The following is a 24,197-nucleotide window of genomic DNA, read 5'->3' as shown; positions in this document are numbered from 1 at the left end:
TCCACTGCACTGAGATCCACAGTTATTGATCACTTGTGTCCTCTTGGTGAAGATGAACAGTGTGCCCTGTGCTCCTCTTTTTTCTGATTGCCACATGAGGCAAACTAATGGCGGCCATAACCGGTCCTAACAACCAAAGTACTGACTGCAAACGCTGCATTCTGCTGCTGCGTACTATACCACAGCTGAGAGAGAGAGACAAATCATAACTCGCAAAGCGATAAGAAGGAAACTGCTGCTGGGGACCTGGGTGTTTGCTGGCCGCCGCCATTATCAGCAGGAAATGCGAGAGTGAGGCTCAGCATCGCAGCAGACAAAGGTGGATGCAGATGGAACAAGATGCAAACAGGCTGTGCGGGGTATGCGAGTTTAGAGCTCAACAGCGAAAGCTTGGATGTATTATCGCTTACACCATATGTCTCAAAATATAGCAACCTAGTATGAAATATGACACATCCTACTATTGCCAATATGTGTACATGTCTCGTATCCGGATTCGTAGGACTGGGATGATCTAGTACAAGATTACTACATTTTAGGATGGATGTAGTATGATTTTATCAACTTTTTGTGAGCGGTGAGTTGAGTAAGATGATGATAACAAACCGTGTCAATCTTGTTTCCGGAGAAAATCGATTCGAGAAATCCAAAAACTGGTTGGATGGCAAACAACTTGTCACCGATCAGTCCAACTTAACGATGTTGACAACGAAATTTCTATCCAGGTTACTACTATACTATACGTCTGTACCATGCCCGATTTTACACGGAAATATCACTTAACTAAAAGCGATCACGATATTCACATAAAGAAGAAGCCAAATTTCCCGTCCAACTTTGCATTGGACAAAATTATTCAGATCAGGTTTCAGTGCAAGTGTTCAACTGGACGTGACATTTGCCATCTTTTTTCAAAAAAAATAAATTAATTTGACTTCTTGTTCAGCAGCCTAGATGAAATTTGCGACACTTGACATTTGCAGTGGGATTTGAAGTGACACGACAGCAGCCAGACGGCCCACGTAGATCCTGGGCCATCCCGATCCGGCCCATTACCGCATCAAGCGAATCTTAGCCGTCCGTGCTAGGTCAAGCCTCCCCCGGATGCAGCCATTTATACCCCCATCCGCGCCGCCACGCGCTCTCTCCCATTTCCTCCTCCTCCTCCTCCTCCTCTAGGGTTTATCCACCGGCGACCACGCGGCGGCGGCGGCGGCGACGGCGAGATGGTGCAGCGCCTGACGTACCGCAAGAGGCACAGCTATGCCACGAAGTCTAATCAGACGCGGGTCGTCAAGACTCCAGGTCTGGATCTTCTCTCTTCTTGGGGCACTTTTTCTTTTGGGGTTGGGTTCTTGATCTGTTGAGGTGGAAGATTTTTCGCCTGGTTGAGCGAGCTTTTGTGGCGTTGTGGTTGCAGGTGGCAAGCTCGTGTACCAGTACACCAAGAAGAGGGCGAGCGGGCCCAAGTGCCCCGTGACCGGGAAGAAGATCCAGGGAGTGAGTGCCTGCTTTATCTTGTCTACAATGCATCTTTTTTTTGTTTGTTTATTTGTTTTGGTAGGATGATTTCTTGAGTGGTTTGGTGCAGTGGCTTGGTAGAAATTTGGGATAGGCCGATGAGTATTTCTGTTAAAGATGAATTAGTAGCATTTGTTGCTCGATCTTAGCGTATCACCGTGTTGGAGTGCTGATTTATGATGCTTAACTATTTATTTAGCCTAGGACCTGATAATGATCGGACGTTCTTGTGTATTGTGCATTTAGTCTTTTTGGCACCTAGAAATGATTCCTTCTGGTGGATTTGATTACCTGGCGATTGGTCAACCATTTCTGAAATTTTCTGGAGAAATCTACGCACTGCATGATTTTCAGCTTGGCATATAAATGTAGAACAGCTGACCTGTGTTTTGTAAACTGATTGAATTGCATTATCACCATTGTTGTTTACTCATGTTTCTTTTGCTTTGTTTCTGTGCTCTTAAATATTGAACACACACACACACACACACACACACACCCCTAATGCAGTCTAATTATTTTTTGCTGATTTGCTTTCTGCCAAGTATAGTTTGTAACTATATCAATTATATTTCTGTAATTTCTGTGGGGATAACAGTTTTTATGATAGAACATTAAGATATTATTCTACTAATCAGAGTTTGAACATTGAACTAAGGGTGGTATATCAATTTTATCCCTTGTGAACTAATTCCAATAAAATGTGCAATGAAATCATCCTATCTAAATGCGTATGTTCAGCTTTAGGCTGTGGCAATCACTCATAGGCCTCATTGCTGGGTCTATGAACAGCTTTCTGATTCATACTCTTCGTCATGGTTTGTAACATGTACTGTGCTGGAAAACATATATAGTTCCTACACAAATCTAATCACTGAACTTTGTGTACTATGTATGAAACTGTTGGACTTTTGATTGTTGAATGTTTGTCACGATTAGCATTAGATAACACTTGTGTTGTGCCATTTTTATTGTATTATTTTACTGTATGAGGTGCATTATTTTGACTCAATACTGTCGCTTCCATTTTCAGATTCCCCATCTCAGGCCTGCTGAGTACAAGAGATCCAGGTTGTCTAGGAACCGCAGAACTGTGAACCGTCCCTATGGTGGAGTGCTCTCTGGAACTGCAGTTAGGGAAAGGTCAGCATAACATGCTCCAACATATCCACATTTGATTATAACATGTATCTTCTGTCACCTCACATGATTCATATTGCCTCGCAGGATCATTCGTGCTTTCTTGGTTGAAGAGCAGAAGATTGTGAAGAAAGTCTTGAAAATACAGAAAACCAAGGACAAGTCAGCCTCAAAGTAGACAACTCTTGGAAGTGGAAGCAAGGCGATGTGCTATAAACAAGGAAAACATTTTTGTTGATGGTGATGATCAATGGTCTAGCCTCTTCTAGCTGAATGTTTTAATATAACTGTCTGAGTTTGGAGTACTTGAAATCCGTCTACCATTGTGATGCACTTGATGTCAAATGTTGCTGAGACATATTTGATCCGCTCTTTTGTTCACTTCTCTGAATTGCGAATGAATTTTACTTACTTGAGCTGGTGTTTTGTTTCTACTCTGTCTGTCTGATTGTTTGTGCTTCTGTTTCCCCTGAGGACAATGAACGTATGGTACGATATGATCCATGCATTTGGATAAGCAAATCTGCAGTCGTAAGCCCTCATATTACGTTTATCAGCCTTCTGTCCATGGTCAGACTTAAGACGTATACAGTACTATATGGTGTATTTTATAGTTGATTAAACTGATGTATTGTTGTTGTCACAGAAGCGTCGATTATTTGATTATTTTACGATTTGGGCCAAGTTTAGTTTCTAAGCTTTTTCTTTAAACTTCTAACTTTTTCATCGCATCAAAATTTTTCTACACACACAAACTTTTAACTTTTTCGTCACATCGTTCCAATTTCAATCAAACTTCTAATTTTTGCGTGAACTAAACACGTCAAAATTAAGTTTGACTAAAATTGAAAGTTTGAAGAAAAAGTTGGAAGTTTATGTGCAGGAAAGTTTTGATGTGATGGAAAAGTTGAAGTTTGAAGAAAAAGTTGAGAACTAAACCAGCCTCGAAAGTGAACATCTACACTAAATTAATCAAAATTTAACCTTGTATTTCCAAAAAAAAATATTTCATTCACTATAATAATTCAACCCTGTAAAAAAATATTTCATTCACTATATTAACAAACTATAATAATTCAACCCTGTAAAAAAAATATTTCATTCACTATATTCAAAAAAAATATTTATGTCAAGAATGGGATTCGAACCCATGCCCTTTCGGACCAGTACCTGAAACTGGCGCCTTAGACCAACTCGGCCATCTTGACTTTTCATTTAAGGCGTCATTTAAATTTTATGTAATTCGTTAAACTTGAATCCTTAATCCGACGGACCTCCCCCATGATTTACGGAGTAGTGCTACCTTCGTTTCCGAACCGGGAGTTGATTCATTCGCCAGCCATGGCGGATCGCCGCGCTCTCCAGTAGGTTACCCTCCTCCCTCTCCGATCCCTTCTCCTCCCCCCCTCGCGCCATCTACATGCCGCCTCGCCTCCTCCGCTCCTCCACCCCTCTCGCCGCCGCCCACCTTTGCGCGCTCTCCGCGTTCGCCCCGCGCGCTGGGGAGGGCGCGCCCCACCTGTTCGGCGGAATGCGGCCGCGGGCACCCGACCTCCTCGCGCGCCTCCCCGCCGAGCTCGCGTCGTTCGCCCGCGCGCGCGCCGCGGGGCGCGCCGCGCCGAGCCAGTTCGCCTACGGCAACGCGCTCGCCGCGTGCGCCCGCGCCCCCGCCCCCGCGCTTGCCGAGCAGGTCTACTGCGCCGCATGGAAGGACGGGCTCTCCGGGAACGCGTACGTCTGCACCGGCATGGTCGACCTGCTCGCCAAGAGCGGCCGCCTCCGGGACGCGCTCAGGGTGTTCGCGGACGGGGACCCGAGCAGCGCCGTGTGCTGGAACGCGGCCGTCTCCGGGGCGGTGCGGAACGGCGAGGGCGGGCTCGCCGTCGAGATGTTCCGTGATATGGTGTGGGGCTCGTGCGAGCCCAACTCGTTCACTTACTCCGGGGCTCTCAGCGCGTGCGCGGCGGGTGAAGAGCTGAGCGTTGGGCGGGCGGTGCATGGTCTGGTGCTTCGGCGTGATCCTGAGTACGATGTGTTCGTTGGAACGTCGCTTGTTAACATGTATTCCAAATGTGGTGATATGGGTGCTGCCATGAGGGAGTTCTGGAGAATGCCAGTCCGGAATGTGGTTTCGTGGACCACCGCGATAGCCGGTTTCGTTCAGGATGATGAGCCAGTCAGTGCAATGCTGCTACTTAGGGAAATGGTGCGGAATGGCGTGGCGATCAACAAATACACAGCCACAAGTATCTTGCTTGCTTGCGCTCAGATGTCTATGGTAAGAGAGGCTAGCCAGATACATGGTATGGTTTTGAAGACAGAGATGTACTTGGATTGCGTTGTCAAGGAGGCATTGATTTCGACGTACACTAACTTTGGGTTTATTGAGTTGTCGGAGAAAGTGTTTGAAGAAGCTGGCACAGTAAGCAATAGAAGTATTTGGTCAGCCTTCATATCTGGGGTCAGTAACCATAGCCTTCTGAGATCAGTTCAGTTGTTAAGGAGGATGTTTCATCAAGGTCTAAGACCGAATGACAAATGCTATGCTTCTGTTTTCAGCTCTGTAAATTCAATTGAGTTTGGTGGACAACTTCATTCATCAGCCATAAAAGAGGGGTTCATTCATGGTATTCTTGTTGGCAGTGCACTCTCCACCATGTACTCTAGATGTGATAATGTTCAGGATAGCTACAAGGTTTTTGAAGAGATGCAGGAACGAGATGGAGTCTCATGGACAGCAATGGTTGCTGGTTTTGCTACACATGGTCATTCAGTTGAGGCATTCCTAACATTCAGGAATATGATTCTTGATGGATTTAAGCCAGATCATGTGTCGTTAACTGCCATTCTTTCAGCTTGTAATAGACCAGAGTGTTTACTCAAAGGGAAGGAAGTTCATGGTCACACACTTCGTGTCTATGGAGAAACCACATTCATAAACGATTGTTTTATTTCCATGTATTCAAAATGTCAAGGGGTACAAACAGCTAGAAGAATTTTTGATGCAACTCCATGCAAAGATCAGGTCATGTGGTCCTCAATGATATCTGGATATGCTACAAATGGTTGCGGTGAGGAAGCAATCTCATTATTTCAGCTTATGGTGGCAGCAAGCATTCGAATAGATAGTTATATATGCTCGTCTATTCTTAGCCTATGTGCTGATATAGCAAGACCATTCTATTGTAAACCATTACATGGATATGCAATTAAAGCAGGCATATTGTCTGATCAGTCAGTAAGCAGTTCACTTGTGAAGGTGTACTCCAGAAGTGGCAATATGGATGATTCTCGTAAAGTTTTTGATGAAATAAGTGTCCCAGACTTAGTTGCATGGACCACTATAATTGATGGGTATGCTCAGCATGGAAGTAGTCAGAATGCATTGGCAATGTTTGATTTGATGGTTCAGCTTGGGGTAAGACCAGATACTGTTGTATTAGTGAGTGTTTTGTCTGCATGCAGCCGTAATGGTTTAGTTGAGCAAGGTTTTAACTATTTTAATTCAATGAGAACTGCATATGGGGTTGAGCCAGAGTTACAGCACTACTGTTGCATGGTTGATTTACTTGGTCGATCTGGGAGGCTTGCAGAGGCAAAATATTTTGTTGATAGCATGCCTATGAAACCAGACTTGATGGTATGGAGCACCCTACTTGCTGCTTGCAGAGTTCATGATGACACTGTACTTGGACGGTTTGTAGAAAATAAGATCCGTGAAGGAAATTATGATTCAGGTTCCTTTGCAACTCTGTCGAACATTCTTGCGAATTCTGGAGATTGGGAGGAAGTAGCTAGAATCAGAAAAACAATGAAGGGTGTAAATAAAGAACCTGGATGGAGTATGGTGTAAAAACCGAAATGCTTGAGGAGATCAGCTATAAACATATATTTCACGAGCAGAGATCGGCTATAAAGAGAGAAGCACCTTTGCCAAATATTTCTATTTTATGACCAAGACATTGCAGAGTATGTTCATGATTAAAACTTCTAGAAAAATTCTTTTTTGAATGTCCCTAAGCTATTCTTTATTAGCACATGTGCTAAATTTTGATTGAGTTGGAGTGATAATATTGGGGAAATTGGAAATGAACACCCGTTGGTTTTATGTGGTCCTGCTCATGGAAAGGACGTTACAGTTATCAAAAGTTCCCACTGTTGGGAGAACTGGGTTTGTGATTCCTCTTGCTGTACTTTATCAACTATTCACTTTATGAGAATTTTCATATAATCATACTCGGCATATAGAGCACACCCCTAATTCTCAGAGTAAGCATAAGATCTTTATAGTACAGTGGAACTCAATTTATATAACTAAGCTATTCTTTCCTCAGTTAATCTTCCTTTAATATGAGTAACTTTCAGGTATAAATCTGACTTGATATATATAGCATGGTAGTTCTTTTGCTAACAACTGAAGGCTTCTCTTGGTCTTAGTGTCTATATGACTATGTAACATTTTCCTATAAAATGCTATTGCACATGACTGTAGGAGTTGGGAGTTAAGGGGAATTCACATGGCATATTGATATTGCTTGTCCAGTTATCTGAAGGATCACCCAATAAATCAAATGGAAACTTTATTTTCTGCCGGATTCCACATTCACTGCCTGTACTGTATTCAGTACCAGTTCTTGTATATGGATCCTCATCACTATTTTCAATGCCTCCATTTGTGCCTATAACCCAATCAACTTCATGTCCATTGCATGGTTCAGTCTGTCCAAACCGTATGTTTGGCGAGGCTTCATATATGCTATTGATTATTCCAGGGGTTATGCTGAGAAGCAGCGATGTGGCACCTGACATATGCTGCAGGGTTTGTGTTTTGAATGGTAAGGTGACTGGACAATTATGGTTGTCTTTGTCTGATTGATGAGTTAAAGATGGACTGCACTTGAAGTTTATGACTTTACTAGAAGAGCCATCTTGTCTATTGTTGGGCTTCTGCTGCCTCCCCTGCAGGCACTGCTGACTGTTCAACTGAGTTATCGGTATTGCAACTTCTTCTGAGCAAGAGGAACTCTCTGAAGCAAATGCGAGCTTGTTGTTGCAGTTGATTGAGGACCCCAGGTGAGATAACGCTCTTTGTGCCATAGAGTTAGGCTTTTTAAATATCTTACAAATAGCCCAGATATCCTGTTTGGTGCAGAAAAATATTAGAATGATATTATATAGTTATTTTATTTTATTTTTTTGCTATAACTATATAGTAATTCCAGTAAAATACTCACTTTGGCTGGTTTTTTATCTATTGGTATTTTAGAAAGTGAAGGCTCCGTGAGTGAAGGAAGTCTGAACTCATGCATCATCCAATCAGTCTTGAACCCTTTTGCTGCTCTCCCTTTGTAAAAGACAAGAGACTTCTTCAGGCTTATGCATTTGGTTCCCTCGGAAGAGTAGATGGGCCTCTAATACAAGAAGTTAAAAGAGGAAGAGAGGATGAACTGTATCCGAGCTTCATGAAACTTCCCTAAATCGTCATGCTTTATGCCGATACATGAGAAAGGGAGTTTAATATATGCTTTAAAATGAAATTACAACTGCTTGAACATGACAATGCGACCCACAGGTATGCATTTACCTCCTTGTATTGAGTAGTTCTTTATTCCTTCTCTTTCTGAACGCACTTGACTTGTTTGACAAGAGACTTTAGTCCCTTTCAATTTGCACCTAGATAAATGATCTAGGAGTCTAGAACACCATGAGCGAACATTCGATAATACTCACGCATATTATTTTTCCACTGTCATCTCAGTATCCAAATGAAATACTAGTAATTTATGTTAGTATATAGTGCAAGTTAAGCACTCATCAACAATTGTACTAGGCGCCAATATTTACAACCTCAAGATTCTTAAATTCTAGATCCAGTGGCAATGCACTGATATAAGATGGGGAAAATCAGCGGGGGCCTCCCCTGCTGTGTTCCTTTCAAAAAAAAAAAGATGGGGAAAATTGTTGACGGTGTAAAAAAGTACTCCTTCCGTTTTTTAATAGATGACGATGTTGACTTTTTCTTACATGTTTGACCATTCGTCTTATTCAAAAATTTTATACAAATGTATAAGATATAAATCACACTTAAAGTACTATGAGTTATAAAACAACTTATAACAAAATAAATTATAATTACGTAAATTTTTTGAATAAGACGAATGGTCAAACATGTGAGAAAAAGTCAACGGCGTCATCTATTAAAAAACGGAGGTAGTATAAGACAGGGAAAAGTGTCAAGGGTGTAATAAATGTTTTGTTTGCATTACTGAAGTGGATAATAACTATGGACCATGATTTACATTCACATGTGTATAATACAGACATTCAATTAGCTAATATGTTTCATACTTTGGCATCACTTCTTTATCCATACACACTAACAGACTTTACACTCCCCCAAATCTTACAGGCATGACTGCATCTAATGACTGTCACAACGATGTGAATGGACCCAGAAAGCAAACGTTTAGCATCTCAGTAATATAATGGAGTCATCAACATCATTTGTTTGATTGTTTCTCATTGAATTTACCAGAGAAGTCAGTAAGGCAGACAGCAGATCAATCATATCGAAAGGAAAGGACAATCAGCGAATCAGTATCATCTGTTGACACAGATGATGTATGAACAGCCACTGATAGGGAAAAAAAATCATTGAGCCGACCTGAAAGCTACTCGCAACGATTCAGGAAAGTACAAATGCATTTGTTATGGCAATTATTGTTCTGTTAGTAACAATAGATCTATAGCAATTTGCATTTGTGTAGCCGCCATTTAGTCTGTGAGGTACAATAGAAATTTGAGAACTACAATACCTTCTAGAGACAAAGAAATATAGCAATACGGCAATGAAGAGAGAAATTTCAGACCATATTATCTGAAGCGTGTTTCCATTAGATTTCATAGGTAGAAACAAATGACACAAGTCTTGTAAACTCCATTTTCACTAGCTCTAGAAGTTTCCAAACTACTATCTGAAGAACTTACAGATAGAGCTGTGGATGTTTTTTTTATATTTCTACAGAATTGAGGACCAAATTCAACTTAATTGGACAGATACAAGAAAGGCAAAGTCAGATAGAAAGCTGTCTGTGCTTCCTTTTGTAGATTAAAGTTAGATCATTGCAGATGAGTACAAACACAATATATTTCGCTCGTAATTTACTTCTGGGAGTTACGGGAAACATGAAATTACAGAGAACAGTAAAATAAAGGAGAACCCATTGTTCTTTTCAAGTATCTTTGATCAAGTTACTAAAGCATATGCACAAAGCCGTAGGCTGATCAGTCAAAGCCTTCAAGATGCTCCCAAAAGCTCCTTGATATCATACCCTTGCAGCTGAAGCAATTGAAAGTTATACATGTCAGTTACATCTCATAGTTACTACTGCATGAAATTAATATGCCAGTACATGCCATCTAAATTCTGAAATAACCAAGTAGCATAAATAGACAATCATCAGATAACTACCCTATTCATATGCAATTCTCTGCAAGTTATACAACTCAACCCTATCTTGATCAAGAATGAATATGCTGACAAATTGGAGTATAAGACATACCTGAAGAAAGGTTAACAGTAATATTACTCCCGAGTTCCAAAATGCATGTATTGTGATAGGAGTTAGAAGATTATGGGTTTGAGCATATGAAAAACCCAACGCAACACCTGCATACCAATCAGAAATGTTATGGAAATGGAATAATAATCTCACAATGTAATAAAATACTTCGATAGTTTCCAAAAGAAAATCACTGGTCATAAATTGATCATAGTATCACACTGAGGGTTTGCATCTATCATCTTTCTAACAAGAGGTCACAAATGCAAGACACCACGAGGCAGCTACACTTTAGTGTGATCAACTTTGTTGATAACCAAATGCATTCATGCACTTCGCCAAAACACGGAATTCACAGGGTTTTTATATCTTATTTCTAAATTGACATATAAAATTACCAAGTATAAACAACTGTGGGAATTGTCCAGGTGTCAGATGAGCAAAGGCAAATAGAGCAGCACTGACAAGTATGCAAACTGGAGTAGGAAACCTGTATACAAAGCAAACTGTTAAAAACAAGCAAAACTGCAAACTGTACATACCAAGTTGCTATATGCAAGCATGTGAAAGGAAGCTACTAAAAAGAGCTAAATAGTATATGTTTGTTTACCACTTAGTCAAGGACACCATTAAAAATCCTCGAAACACAGTCTCCTCCAGAATTGGTGCTAGAACTCCAGTAATGCCCACCAGAAAAGCAGTGCTAATAATATATTAAAAAGTTGAAGACAAAGTCAGGTTATGACTGCCAGGTATAAAGGCATAAACCCACTGAAAACTGGATGGATGATACCTGGCACTTGATGAGCCGATTAATGGCAATAAAAGAACTAACGAGTCAGTCTGAAAAAAAAAAGTCCAGAGAAATAGATCAGCAATCAGGACTCAAGAAACAGCACACTGAAAAAAGGTAATCAGTATAACAGGAGGTAAGTACACAAAACATGTTGAGATTCAATTTGGAAAAGCGTAAGCCCCTATCAATGTAAAGTGAGGCCTTACCACATAAGCTTGTCAGTCAAAGCATTGAATAAACCTTGTGTATGAAGCTTCACTTTATCAAAGGGTACATTCCATCTTAATTATGCCGCAAACTGTTCCTAATTATGCTCTGTCTCATCTCAAACCAAAGAGAATAGGCATATTTGCTAATTCCTATGCTACTCATGGAAAACCTATCTTTCTGGCTTCCCTACCATCTGAATCTTGCACAAGTGACCATATGATAGCCTTGAGTTGTCATTGTTTAATCACAATCAGCTTAATCCAGTCCATACATGAGAAGATTGTGATTAGATAAGACCTAGGGTCATGCAAGGCAAGCCAAAAGGGTTGGGTAATCAAAGACAATGGTCTAATACAAATTGCATGAATTGCTCCATTTGGCATATTGTTATAGGTTATTGTTTAATGAATATTAAGCGGTCCAAGATGTGTTTTTTTTCTTGCTGAACAAATTGAATTAGAGGTTAATGATGAATGGGATTAAAACAATGTGAGTTAAAAACTAAAGATTGAGAGGTAATAATTAATTAAATGGGAATAAAATTGTATGGCCTGAGAAAAATCTATATAGTACAGTATGTAAAAGGCCTGACCTCTCTTTCTGGAGGTTCACCATTCAGATAAGTCATAGCAACCCCAACTAAAGCAATAGAAATTATAGCGCCAAAGAGACCAACTCCAGCCCACAGAAGCCAGCCATTTTGAAGCTTGAATGGTTCTTTAATATCTGCAAATTCAGCAAAAGTTGCTAGTTAGATATGCTTATTTCTTATTCAGAAAAAGCAGAAGTTGTAAAACAAAATTATCCATCATGACTTAAGCATGAAAGGCAGTGCCGAATGAAAATGAGGCTATGCCACGCACTTAGTTATAGGGTGAATCCAATTGCACTAAAGAATTGTAGAAAATTTTCCACAGTAGAGAAAATATTTTCTGAAAAAGAATGCACGATGTACTCTTCGCACAAGATCAAATCTATTGTAAGTAACATGGAAAGAATATCATGTCCTGACCATAACGAAATATATCATCTGGCAGTGGTCGGAAGGTATTGGTGATGCCATATACAACACCCAGCACAACTGCTGTCACGCTACTGCTTAAGACAGCGAAAAGAAAATGATAAATACTTTGGCAACTGTCAAAGTATCCATTGTTTGAAAAATGCAAAAAAAAAAAAAAAAACAGCAAGTGCTTGGATTCGTACAGTTGTCCAAGGAAAAGTATTTCTGCCTTCTGATCTACCGTTGCCTCGACAGCTCTAAACCCCACATACGTCAAAACCGATTGCTCAACCAATCCTGTCAGAACAAAGCTGTCTAAAGAACATTCAGAAAAAGCTTTCTTCAATAGAGCTGTCGATGATTGAATACACTAAAATACTGTAAAGAGCAATAAATTTGAGCATTATGTATCTGCCAATTCTAAGTTATGAACATATGGAATTTTCTTTTCATAATTAGCTCCAAATCCAATACTATGTGCAGCATTGCAATAGCAGATAGACATCACTAAAACACTAACCAGCATAGGGTACAAAAGTTTAGGAGTACCTTACTCCACAGCTCACCATGGTGAGCACCACCGTCTGCCACTCCCACGGCACATCCCATCGGCGAAGGATTGGCCATTCGTCTGAATTCTGCTCACATCCAAATTATGTCACAAAATCTTCAGCAAGAGAAACCATCGCAAAAGAGAGGAATACTTACATCCAACTAAACTAGACATGTTTTCCATCATAATAAGATACTCCTATCAAATGCACATTTGCCATTCTACCGATGCATCCGTAAAAAAAAAAAAGAAAAAAAAGAAGAAAGAAAGAAAGGAAGAAAGATCTTAGAGGTGTGTTCTTCCAAGAAGCTACTAGTATTTAAATTCCTCAAAATCTGAAGCGGCGGCGGCGGCGTAGAGTCACCTCACTGGAAGGCGGAGGCGGCTTGTTGCCGGAGTTGAAGGAGAGGCAGGCGTAGCCCCCGCGCCTCCTCCACCGGCCGATCTCCGGCGACCGGAGCCACCGCCGCTGAGCTCTTACCGCCGCCAGGCAGCCAGCTCTTGGCGATGGAAATGGCCTCCGTTGCCTGGACAGGAGTACGGCTCTGCATGGGAGCGGCCGGAGCAGGTGAAGAGAGATCGCCGGCGACAACGCCGCCGCCGCCGCCGACGACGAGGAGGCCGCCATGAGAAGGATGCGCTTCTTTGCTCTCAGCTCGAGTGCTCGCTGGCTCACCGAAGAAGCCGCACGTGTCCTTCGGGATAAGGTGAGGGACCAATTTGTAAAACTGTAAAAGTACAAGGACTAAAATAAAAATCGAAGTGATAAGCCTTCTCCGGAATTGTGTATAGTTTCAGGGTGGAATTTGCAAAAGTGAACCACACCGCTTCTTCTCCAGAGTAGAGAGGGCTCTTGCGGCGGCGGCGATGGCGGCGACGGCGAGCACGTCCGGCGAGTGGCTGAAGGGCGCGCTGCAGGAGCTGCGGGAGCGGATGGGTGGCGCGCTGGAGCTCGACGCGGACCTCATCTCGGGCCTCGTCTCCTTCTGCGAGCTCGCGCCTCCGCCCGACGCCGCTGACTACCTCGCGGTCCGTACCCATACTATCCATCATCCCCCCTACGATGATGCGCAGCTATGCAGGGTTACTCTATTTAGGTTCTGATCGGAGATGGTTGTGCGATTGTTAGTTTGTTTGGTGTGTCGCGGGTGGCCTGATCTGTGCGTGCGCCTTTGTCGGGTTAGGGTTTGTGAGATTTGATTTAGCGATTTCTAGGGTTAATTTTGAAAGTCTGATCGTCGGTGTGTCGCGATTTTTGGTGCGAAGTTTGATGCGTTGTGCTGCTTCCCTCTTTGGTTTTGGGATTTCTGCGAGTTATTATTGCAAAGGGAGGATAACATGAATACTTAAGCGGGGTTAGAAAAACAATGTATGGCTCATGGATTTGTTAGAGAATAGAGAAGGGGGATTTGCAATTATGATACTATTAGAATATGATGATACTATTATGAATTATACCGTGATGAATGAAACTCTATAACCTGATGCGTCACTTTAAGTTTAAGCACGATGAGTGCATTAGAACAGTCTTTTACCTAAGAGGTGTATCTGCAATCTCGGAGCAGCATGGTGCTTGAATTGTTGAGTTAGCTGTGTTTCTGTTCAGTTGTTAGTTTGTATCCATGTCTATTTATGCGGCTGCAACTTTTCATCAAAGACATAATTGCAGAACTTGTGTGCAATGATACCTTTTTTTTTTCCTAGCAAACATGTCACTTTGAATTGAAATTTGAAACTCTAGGCTTGATCACGAATTTACATACCCCTGATGTGCATCTGCAATGAAGTTGAAAGGACTATGACCAGGAATTTACATATCCCTGATACACATCTGCAATAAAGTTGAAAGGACTATCTTGTGTGTTCAGTCCAAAAATAAGATGTTCCTATCTATTCCTCCTAGCTTTCTGTTCTCAACTGGACATTTGGTGTTCACGAGGATTTTTAGTTCTATTTTCTTTATTTGTTTCATATTGCTCATCTTCGAGTGACACTGCTTGCCATTAGGTAAATATTATGCATGAATGCATCTGAAATTACTGTTGCTTAGTCCTTTGTCCTTTGTCCTTATTCTTCATCATTGATCATGGTCAGTGTAATGGTGCAGAATATTATTGGAGTAGAAGCTGCTCAGGACCTTATTCAGGAGTACTTGCAGAGGAGGGGTTACATTGATCCATTGAAGGGCAATGAAAACCTACAATCATCAAATCTTCAGCCTTATGTGAAGCCTTCTGCTGAAGCTGGGCCTACCCAAACCAAGAAGCAGACACGCACACAAAAAGATGCAGCAGCATCTTCTTCTGGCCAGAGTTCCAAGAATCAACCAGAGACTACTGAACCCCGAGTTGCCTCCAAGAGAGGTTCAAAAAAGAAAGCAGTAAAGGCCATCTCCCTTGCTGAGGCAGCGAAGGGTTCTATTGTCTTCAAGCAGGGGAAACCTTGTTCATGCCAAGCACGCCAGCACAACCTTGTCAGCAACTGCTTATCATGTGGCAAAATTGTGTGTGAACAAGAGGGTGAGGGACCATGCAGTTTCTGTGGTGCACTTGTTCTAATGGAAGGAAGCACATATGCTGGTTTAAGTGATGTTGGAATTCCTCTTTCGGAAGCAGAAGCTGAAGCTGAAGCGTATGCAAAGAGGCTTGTTGACTATGACAGAAACTCTGCAGCAAGGACTAAAGTTTATGATGATCAAAGTGACTACTTTGAAATGGAAGGAAATAGTTGGCTTTCTTCAAAGGTAAATTTTATATTTGCATTCCTATCCTAATGACTCATTTAAACACCTTTTCACTGATTCATTGTGCTAAACAGCCTTATAGAATGTTCCTGTTGTTTATTTATATGTGCACACTTCACCCAATCCTGCCTGCAAATTGTTTTTTCAATCAGAATTGCTGGTTGCCTTTTTGGAGGACACTAATGAACATATACTACAAACCTTGGAGAAAACAGCGGCACTCTTAATTACATCTTACGCTTGAAATTGCTTACACAATTGGCATTTGATATATCATCATATTTATATGATAAGAACATATAACTTGACGGGATCAGACAGCAATTTACTGTGCAACTATTTGAGATACTAGCAAATTTGTCCAACCAAACCATTTGGAACAATGTTAAGTAAGTTCTCAATCTTTCTTGCTTCAGGAAAAGTCAGACCTAAAGAAGCAGCACGGGGAAGCTCAGGAAGCAGCTGAAAAGGATAAAGGGAAAGTGGTCGTCACATTTGATTTGGTGGGCCGCAAGGTAATACAATGCCGTTCCTGTCGCACAGCATCTAATTTGCTTAAAGCTCTAGGCAAAACATTTGGAAGAGGACGTAATTTTGCAACTGTTTCCGACAGGTAATTTTGAACAAGGATGGAGCCACCGTGTTGGAATCCGAGCACCGGATCTTGGGACCACCTGAAGAGAAGGATCAGATCCACCGCATACAAGCCAACCCCACAATCAGAGAGCAGCCCGTGTTCATCGAAACAGGGCCAGTGAAGCCAAAAACTGACAGAGCTCGACAGAGCAAGAGACTCGCCAAGAATGGCCTGTGCCTGGAGGTAACTGGGAGGCTGCAGCACGATGACAAGGACCCCCAGAGCTTCCTGGGTGGCAAGATGAAGAAGGGTGATCATCTGGCGTACAGTTCTTTCGGCCAACCCCGTGAAGGGGACGACTTCGACTGCTCCCAAGATTTTGATTGAGCCTAATTTGCTTGTGGATGGTGATGGTCGATGGGTGCCTTCCATTGTAGGTATGTCATCCCCGATTTTGGTTCATACTGGTTGTTGAGTTCTCAGCTTTTACCCAGAGGAGGCAAAATACAGACCAGGCTGTAGAAATGCTATCATACACATGAACACATCCATATATACCCATCTCCTTTTTTGTAAGGATACCTTGGAACCTATTGAAAATGTGAGAATGGCACATTTGGTTATCTCTTGTTGCCCTTACAGTTCCTTTCTTTTCTTTTGGGAATAATTGCTGGGTAGTTGCTGTTAACCCGTCAGAAAAATCATAGTACTACATAGGAAGAACAGAGAGATGGAAACAAAGTCGAGCTAGCAATTTGGCCTTTCTCATCTGGAAAGTAGCTATCAAACTGTTGTTTTCAGCCCATTCGATCTTTGAAATGGGTCTTCAAGACAGTGGTTGATCAGGCATAGCCCATCCATGAAAGGAAAAGGTCCCTTTGTACTCCCTCAATCATCAGCTGAATCCAATTATTATCCTTCAACCGCAAAACTGGTATATCAACTCTCACAAGATCGGGTTGAGAGACAAATCCGAGATTGAAGATCAGATTCGAGCACTGGTAGAAAGGAGCGAAAATGGACATTTTCTTTCATGAAGCAAATCGCATACAATTGTTGCGATCAGGCCCAAAACATTAGGCCATGCTCTTTGATGAGCCAAAACGAGGATTAGCCAGAAATTTGGCAAACCAAATTTGGCCATGTGCCAGCAACACACACCGGATATTATATAGCACCTTCAGTATAACTGCTGCCCATTTTGTTACAAGTCCTACTCCTTCCGTCCTGAAAGGATATCTTCGTTTGGGAATAAATTAAATTAATCTGGTATAGGACATGACATATACTAACACTACAAATCTGCAATAAGTTAATATGGTACAAGATAAGACATCCTAATACATCAGGTACATTCAGATTCATATTACTAAGATATATCGCAGATTCATAATACTAAGATATGTCGCATCCTGTATCATATTAACTTATTTTGAGACAGAGATAATACCATTTTTCTCAACAAAGTTTTGCACTAGCATCAGATGACATGAGCAAGTAGACAACGAGATGGGCAGAGAAGAAACTGCACTTGTAGAGTGCCCGTTCCATCTTGGAACAATTACAGAACACTTAATCAAAGTAGCGTTGTTGCTTTATATACACACCACGTTACTCCCGGGCCGACAAGCAAAACGCACAAGCGAAATCCGGAGCGCAAACTGGGAGAGAGACACCAAACCAAATGCGCCTTTACACTCTCTACTACTAGTACACTGGCACACACACGCGAACAAATGTATCTGTGGTTTCTGCACTTGACAGTAGCAGCAGCCGTCGATGAATTCTAGCCTTGGGCGATTCGAGCACTGCCCGGCTGCAGCCGACCAAGCCACTCCTTCAAGGCTGTGGCTCGTGCTGCGGTGTGGTGGGCGAATCCGGTGCAATGGTGAAATGCACTCCGGTTCCTTGCCCAGACTGAAGAATGAATGCCACCTCAGTTGCTGCTAAGGCAGCCGCCTCCTGAACAAACATACATTGAAACAAACACTTGAAAACAAGATACCCCGTGAATTAACTACAATCCAGAAGCTAACAAATATTATTGAAACTAATGATGCTCAAATATCCATTGCATTATGCAAAAACTATGTTAATGAAAGCAGTTCAAAATTTTCCGTCCTAAGATATTCGAATATCCCCCAGGATCAGTAGCCTAACTAGTTCTATGATCTCACATATGGAGAGGAAGAGAGCAGATAAAAACTAAAAATTCAAACAGCCAAGTAGATCAACTCGAATGCAAATATCTGAAGAACAAGGCAATAACAAATAAAATTATCACACGTTCCAAGTTCTAACAAATTTAAAATAGTAGAAAATAACGTAAATCACCTGTATGATAACATACTGACCTGTCGCTGTCTGCGGCGCTGCAAGATACTCACTGCCCAAGCCATTATATAGAATGGTAGCAGAAATCCAGCAGCACGCAATAGAAAAAGCTGTCAAGTAATAGAGCATCAATACCAACTTCTAATGATGATGTACAACAAAACAATGATAACCAGATAGTTAAAGAGCATTCTTTCACTCACTGAAAACATTGCAGAAGTATCATCGTCATCTTCATCAGTTAGAGTCAGCGCATGTCTCAATAATAACAGAGCCATTAACTGAACATAAGCAAAGGTAAATAAACAAGACCTTCCATTACGTGTGCAATCAATATAAATACATCTGTTGTCTCAAAAAATATATAAATACATTTGTGGCGCAGAAATTAGGAACTCACAACTAGAGCAGCAGAGCGACAAAAAGCAGCAGTGCTGGCATTTGTGGCAGAGTAATCATCGTATTCAGCTTCCATAATGTGGTTCTGTGCAACTGCAAGGATCCTAGGATCATGCAAGTCAAATGCAGTACCAGTAATGGTCCAGCCACCACTGTGCATTCCAAAAGAAATAGGTTGCAATTAGCCTGGAATACTACAAATGACACCACGATATAATATCAACAAGAACCCATGTCTTCAATATAGAAAAGCATGATGCCCTACCTGATGTCAATGGTAGTTTCATCAGGATGAGGCCTAGTAGGTGCAGTGTAACCGTGTTCATATGGCTGCAGTAATGTCATTCCAACAGGTCAAATTCAGGATTGCTCCTGTGGAGGAAGGAAAGATGAATCATTTGAACATAAATTCACCTCATGACAAATTTCACACGTTACATCTCCTTTCTCATTGCACCATCGTTGCACACAAGCCCGATGAGCATACTGTATCACAAAACTAAAAATGTATGAGAGCAATATCCACAGGCGGTATCTAGGGATCATAAATTCGGAAACTTATAGTTACATAAAAAAAATCAGGAGCGCCACAGCAAGAACTTCAGTTGCAGTTGTGGATATAGCCAGGATAAAAACAGGTGTGGATACAGGTGGAACAGAATAGGTTTTGCTTCCACCTTTTACACATTATATAATACACAATGCAAATATTTGCCAACATACTGGGGTATGGTTAAAAAAGAACCATTAGTAGCATCAGGAAACTTGTGAGCTGTTTCTCATCATAAATGAGATTTTAGAAGACATGCTGAGATGCCGCAACTAAATCATGTTATTAAGGTGAGACTTTTTTCCTAGTAGACTATGACTTGTTGCCTACATAACCAGAAGAATCTGGCTTGAGACACTGCACATTTCATGAAAAGCATGTCAAATATTTGATACATGCTAAAAATGTGAAACAGTTCATAGATTGCTGCAAATTTGAGTCTCCATCTTGTCAGCATATATCAACATTCAGTTTTCATCCCCTAAAAAAGATTCAGTATTCAAAAACAACCCATCTAGGTTAAACATTCACAATTGCATATTATCCATGAATCTATCTTCAATTTTCCATGCACGCGGTCTGTGGATAGAAAAGAAAATAAGATCCTAAGCATGGCACTGAATTTACAAAGCCTGTCAAGAAATTTGGTGCCAAAAGATATTTATACTATGAAAGATAAACAGTATAATGTACAGTTCCGGTGCAGAAATTAGGAAAAAAAAATCTTACTGGGTATTTATATGATGATTGGTGAAACAATACATATTAACTGAAAAACCAAATAATTGAAGCATTCCGAAATGGGTGGTTTATATGTATCTCCTGTTGGATATTTAATTATTTTCTTCAAGAGGAAGAAGTCAAATTGCATTTGACTACTAATTGGTCAAGTTGGTTGCTTGTTGCTGCTTGAAGTTTCTAGCACAAATGAGTGATAATAGGTTCAACAATACACAAGTGATTGTATGCTTTGTTGTGTTGGCATGGAAGGATACAGAGCAAATTTTACTAGCTAGCACCCTCTATTAGTAGTTTCATTGCTGCTTGAGCTTGGTAAGCAGACAAGCAGCATGTCTGTCTTGGTAGCAAGCCAGTTTTGAGCTATTAGATGAGGTGTAACATGAGCTGTAAGTAGCAGGCCGGTTACTGTAGAAACCGACCTGTGTAAATGGTGTCTTGGCTTGTGCAATATATGAAGAATACTATAGTTCATGCACCTATTCTTTTATCCTAGTATTAGGGCCAACATCTCCTAGAGACCTAGACCGAGTCAAATCAAGGGCATACTAACACCCAATCTGCCAATCTGGGAAACAAAAAGGCAAGAACGACAACAATAATATCCAGCCAACCACATTTTGCTGTGAACACGAAAATACAACAAACAGAACCTAACGAGACGAGTTAATCTTGCCTAATTTCATATGTTGCCCTTTAAACAGAGATACTTGAATAAACACTTGCAACTAAAACTGGAGTTCATGGGATAATGTTTGAACCTTTAGACTGCCAGTACAGGCACATGGGCTCTCCAGATTTTTTATACTGTCTTCCTCCTGACAAATGCGACATTCCACCAACTGCAGAAGAGGTTCTTCTTCAGGGGCCATGCTTTCTCCAACTGCCAAAAAGGTATGCACTGTAGTGGGTGCCTGCGCAGCGGCTTCCCCTGATGAATTCTTGGCTGCCCCAGTGGTCTCAAAGCATTCAGGCGCCATTAGATCATCAACATTTACCATTAGATGATCCTTCATTGTTTCAAATAAAAAAAACTACTCCAACAAAAGAATTCTTTACAAATCCTATGAGATCCGCTCAAAGTTCATAATCTTAGTTGCTAGATCAGGTGTAGCCCCCTGCTGAAAAAGTGAAAAGAAAACAAAAGGGTTCAACAAATGACATGATTAATTAGAAAAACCTACACAGAACGAATACAAGAACATGAAACCTACAGTAGGACAGTTGCGAAGCAGCTCACAGAAATTTCTTATTTTCACAAAATGAGGCACCAAAGTCCTTGGTACGAGATAAATGGGGCACTAATGATTTGAGCTCCACCTTTCTGCATGCAAGTTCCTCAATCAGCAAATGTTGCAGCAGAAACAGGAATTATTCATAGTTCATATGTCATAACTCTCAGTTGAATAGTAAAAAGATATATAAACGATGTTTCCATAACATCAAAAGCAATGCAATGCTAAATCAGTACAGATAAGATAAGTCCAAGACCACACATAATGGTATTGCTCAGCTTATGCAAATGGTAACACATGTCCCAGCATTTTAATGCGATGAGTCACAAGTGTGATTACAAAAAGAACACTAAACTATAATCCTTATAATTCCCTAAAGATTTGATAACAAAAGAATAACAAGAACGAGAGTCCACCCTACATTTCGTGCCTTTGTTATTGTCTCTATTGTGGTATAATTGCTTGGGAATGGAAACCGGTGTTCTGCAGCTCAGAACATTATGCAAATGCAGGATTATAAATGCAATTTACAATAATTACATCTCAGAAATCATCTCAATCCTAAATTTATATGGACCGAAACCGAAGATAACTCAGTATAAGGTTACATGAAAGCATATCCATGACAAATTAATATGAGGTTTCCAAGAAAAAGGGTACCCTTCTTGCCTCAGGATTGATGAAATGGAGGTTTCCTTCCGCCACCACCCTCAATTTTATCAAACCAGAGGAAGGAGGCAAAAATTAAAATAAATTGTTGCCATCGTACATCGCGCTACCAAGGAATTACAAATAGAAAAATAGTCCCAAATTTCATGGTAAACCTCGAGCCAACCTTCCTACCAATCTTGCTCCACGATAAATGCACATGGGCGTGCCCACCCAAATCCAAAATACCAAATCCCTCACGGCGAAGCACCGAAAAGCATAATAAACCGACGAAATTACCCTCTCCCAGGGGCGGATCCGGACATGGGGGTTCAATCCAGTTGAATCCCCATACTTTTGGGGGTGGAAATCAAACTTTTACTTGTAAGTACTAAGGTTAATGCTCTGAAATTAAGAGGAAAAGCTTCTTCCAGATCTAGAAGAGGAAGCTGTAGGGTTAACGCACGCAAAGCAAATTCGAGACGAAAGCGGGTGGGGGAGAGAGAGAGAGAGGATTTGGATGCTCACCAGGATGCAGGAACCCCTCCCCTGCTCCGGTCGCGAGATTGAGGATCGGCGCCCTGCTCTGCCCTCCTCGCGAGATGGAGATCAGCGCTGGCGCATGGAGCGGAGACGAGACGGGAGTTTTTCTTCTTTTTTTTTTTCTTGGCACGCGACGGGAGTTTTTCTTTTCTTTCCTTTTCTTTTTTTTTTTTACGCATAAGGGACAGCGACGAAAGATTTCCTTTTTATATTTAAAAAAAAGTTTGTGTATTGCAACGGGTGAATGCTATTTTAATCTTATTATTGTTGTACGATTTAGCTAAGATGAAATTCACTTTGGGAATTTGCTTGGATTTTTTTTAGAAAATCATGAACATCAATTAGCAGTCCAACTTTCATCTCAAGTAAGCATACGGATTTTTTAAAGGGATTTCTTATATGACTCCTTTTATATTTTTAAAAGCAAACGAATTTAAAATCCGACTTAAACACGAATGACGTACCAAAATATTAACAAAAACATCTTTAAATTTTATAATAGTAGAGATACTAGTGTAATACTATCTCATCCGAATTAATATCTAAAGTGTTTGTTTTTTCGATGGAGGAAGTAAATAAATTATAGGTTTGTCTAAACTATTGCTTATTGCTTATGTTTGGTAGGCTTGGCTACAGTGCAACTGTAGCCAGCCGCTACAGTCCCTGTGTGTTTGTTACAGACTTATAGTGCCCGCTAAAAATGTTACGTATAGCGTGACGGTGGTCAAGTCTACTAAACAGCACATTATTATGTACTCCCTTTATCTAAAAATATAGCAACCTATAATTGATTCATAGTAATAAAATATGTCTCATCGGGTACTAGGTTACTACATTTTATAATGGAGGTAGTAGGTGTTATTTTGAACAACCTTATTTCAAACTTTTCATTTAAAACCAACTATTCTTTATAATTTGGACTAGGGGCCCACCTTTCGGTGGAATTCGGTTGGGGATGGGTGTAGACAACAAACTCCTCCGCCACGGATGCCAGCGACACCCACTGGCTACCACTCTTCACATCCACGCACCACCACCGCCGCTCCTTCTCCATGAGCCATCGTCATTTCTCCTCTGCACCCAATCTTACACATTAGCCACCGACATGTCTTCTCTTGCCTCCCATCGTAATGTACGCGGCTATTATGGTCATTGTCGAGACCGGTAGCACCGGGCTAGTGGGGATTTGGAGAGGCAGGAACTGACCTAGTGGAGAGTGGGGACGCTGATCCATGATCCTCCTTATTGGATTCAATGTTTCCCCCAGCTGCTGGAGAGAAGAAAGAAAGATGAGAGATAGCTAGTGTGTGGAGCGACGACAGTCATTGGACTTAGGTGGATGGATTAGATGAGGGTGGTCTAAGTTGAAATAAAATGTAAAGTTAGCTGGTGTTAAGTAAAAAGAATGGTTGAAGAATGGTCTAATTTGAAAACTTGTAAGAATACCTAGCCCAAATAGTAATTTACACTTTTTTTTCAGCACAACTAAAGGGCATGTTCAATTTGATGCCATTTTTAATCATACCATTTTTTAGTAAAGTTGTCAAAAAAAATGTCTACATTTAGTTTGTTATCAAATTTGGTCAATACATAAGAAATCATGTCAAAATTTTAGCAATATTGGCATCTTGCCAAAATTTTGGCA

At 41.0% G+C, this 24,197-nt stretch overlaps 5 protein-coding genes and 1 non-coding gene across 12 annotated transcripts; 3 read left to right on the top strand and 3 right to left on the bottom strand.

Annotated features, from left to right (window-relative positions):
- The first annotated feature begins 1,138 nt into the window (after nt 1-1,138).
- Nucleotides 1,139-3,077, top strand: LOC127783527 (60S ribosomal protein L34). Its single transcript, XM_052310717.1, has 4 exons — nt 1,139-1,305; nt 1,421-1,500; nt 2,555-2,664; nt 2,749-3,077. Exons 1-4 carry the CDS (start codon nt 1,227-1,229, stop codon nt 2,837-2,839), a joined length of 360 nt encoding a protein of 119 aa, XP_052166677.1. The 5' UTR covers nt 1,139-1,226; the 3' UTR covers nt 2,840-3,077.
- A 711-nt stretch (nt 3,078-3,788) lies between these two features.
- Nucleotides 3,789-3,869, bottom strand: TRNAL-CAG (transfer RNA leucine (anticodon CAG)). Its single transcript has one exon. It is a non-coding gene; the product is annotated as a tRNA-Leu (tRNA).
- A 116-nt stretch (nt 3,870-3,985) lies between these two features.
- On the top strand, nt 3,986-9,554 carry LOC127784731 (pentatricopeptide repeat-containing protein At1g74600, chloroplastic). 5 transcript variants are annotated; one of them, XM_052312077.1, is made up of 5 exons: nt 3,986-6,630; nt 7,434-7,496; nt 7,627-7,734; nt 7,928-8,233; nt 9,071-9,554. In XM_052312077.1, exon 1 carries the CDS (start codon nt 4,082-4,084, stop codon nt 6,512-6,514), a length of 2,433 nt encoding a protein of 810 aa, XP_052168037.1. In that variant the 5' UTR covers nt 3,986-4,081; the 3' UTR covers nt 6,515-6,630; nt 7,434-7,496; nt 7,627-7,734; nt 7,928-8,233; nt 9,071-9,554. The 5 variants fall into 5 exon arrangements, with proteins under 5 accessions (XP_052168037.1, XP_052168034.1, XP_052168035.1 ...); XM_052312074.1 differs by having other exon boundaries at nt 7,434-7,734; XM_052312075.1 differs by having other exon boundaries at nt 7,154-7,734.
- A 296-nt stretch (nt 9,555-9,850) lies between these two features.
- Nucleotides 9,851-13,413, bottom strand: LOC127784733 (uncharacterized). The gene is made up of 10 exons (XM_052312079.1): nt 13,150-13,413; nt 12,782-12,870; nt 12,436-12,543; nt 12,242-12,324; nt 11,822-11,955; nt 11,017-11,066; nt 10,834-10,926; nt 10,622-10,713; nt 10,224-10,330; nt 9,851-10,000 (listed from the first exon to the last, which is right to left on the bottom strand). The coding sequence occupies exons 1-10, from the start codon at nt 13,411-13,413 to the stop codon at nt 9,959-9,961; spliced, it is 1,062 nt and encodes a 353-aa protein (XP_052168039.1). The 3' UTR covers nt 9,851-9,958.
- Nucleotides 13,344-16,728, top strand: LOC127784732 (uncharacterized). The gene is made up of 5 exons (XM_052312078.1): nt 13,344-13,492; nt 13,578-13,814; nt 14,893-15,528; nt 15,945-16,043; nt 16,142-16,728. The coding sequence occupies exons 1-5, from the start codon at nt 13,412-13,414 to the stop codon at nt 16,490-16,492; spliced, it is 1,404 nt and encodes a 467-aa protein (XP_052168038.1). The 5' UTR covers nt 13,344-13,411; the 3' UTR covers nt 16,493-16,728.
- Nucleotides 16,729-17,615: 887 nt separating this feature from the next.
- LOC127784734 (uncharacterized) lies at nt 17,616-22,719 on the bottom strand. Of its 3 annotated transcripts, none has more exons than XM_052312082.1 (9): nt 22,538-22,719; nt 21,341-21,450; nt 20,888-21,247; nt 19,253-19,324; nt 19,104-19,168; nt 18,840-18,990; nt 18,643-18,720; nt 18,440-18,549; nt 17,616-18,067 (listed from the first exon to the last, which is right to left on the bottom strand). In XM_052312082.1, the coding sequence occupies exons 3-9, from the start codon at nt 21,140-21,142 to the stop codon at nt 18,052-18,054; spliced, it is 747 nt and encodes a 248-aa protein (XP_052168042.1). In that variant the 5' UTR covers nt 21,143-21,247; nt 21,341-21,450; nt 22,538-22,719; the 3' UTR covers nt 17,616-18,051. The 3 variants fall into 3 exon arrangements, with proteins under 3 accessions (XP_052168042.1, XP_052168040.1, XP_052168041.1); XM_052312080.1 differs by having other exon boundaries at nt 18,460-18,549; XM_052312081.1 differs by having other exon boundaries at nt 18,460-18,549; nt 21,367-21,450.
- Between the last annotated feature and the right edge of the window lie 1,478 nt (nt 22,720-24,197).

This window comes from Oryza glaberrima, chromosome 9 (genome assembly GCF_000147395.1).
Source record: "Oryza glaberrima chromosome 9, OglaRS2, whole genome shotgun sequence".
In the NCBI taxonomy this organism is placed as follows: domain Eukaryota; kingdom Viridiplantae; phylum Streptophyta; class Magnoliopsida; order Poales; family Poaceae; genus Oryza; species Oryza glaberrima.
Note: the sequence above shows the minus strand (reverse complement) of the source record. Positions and strands in the feature narration are given on the sequence as shown.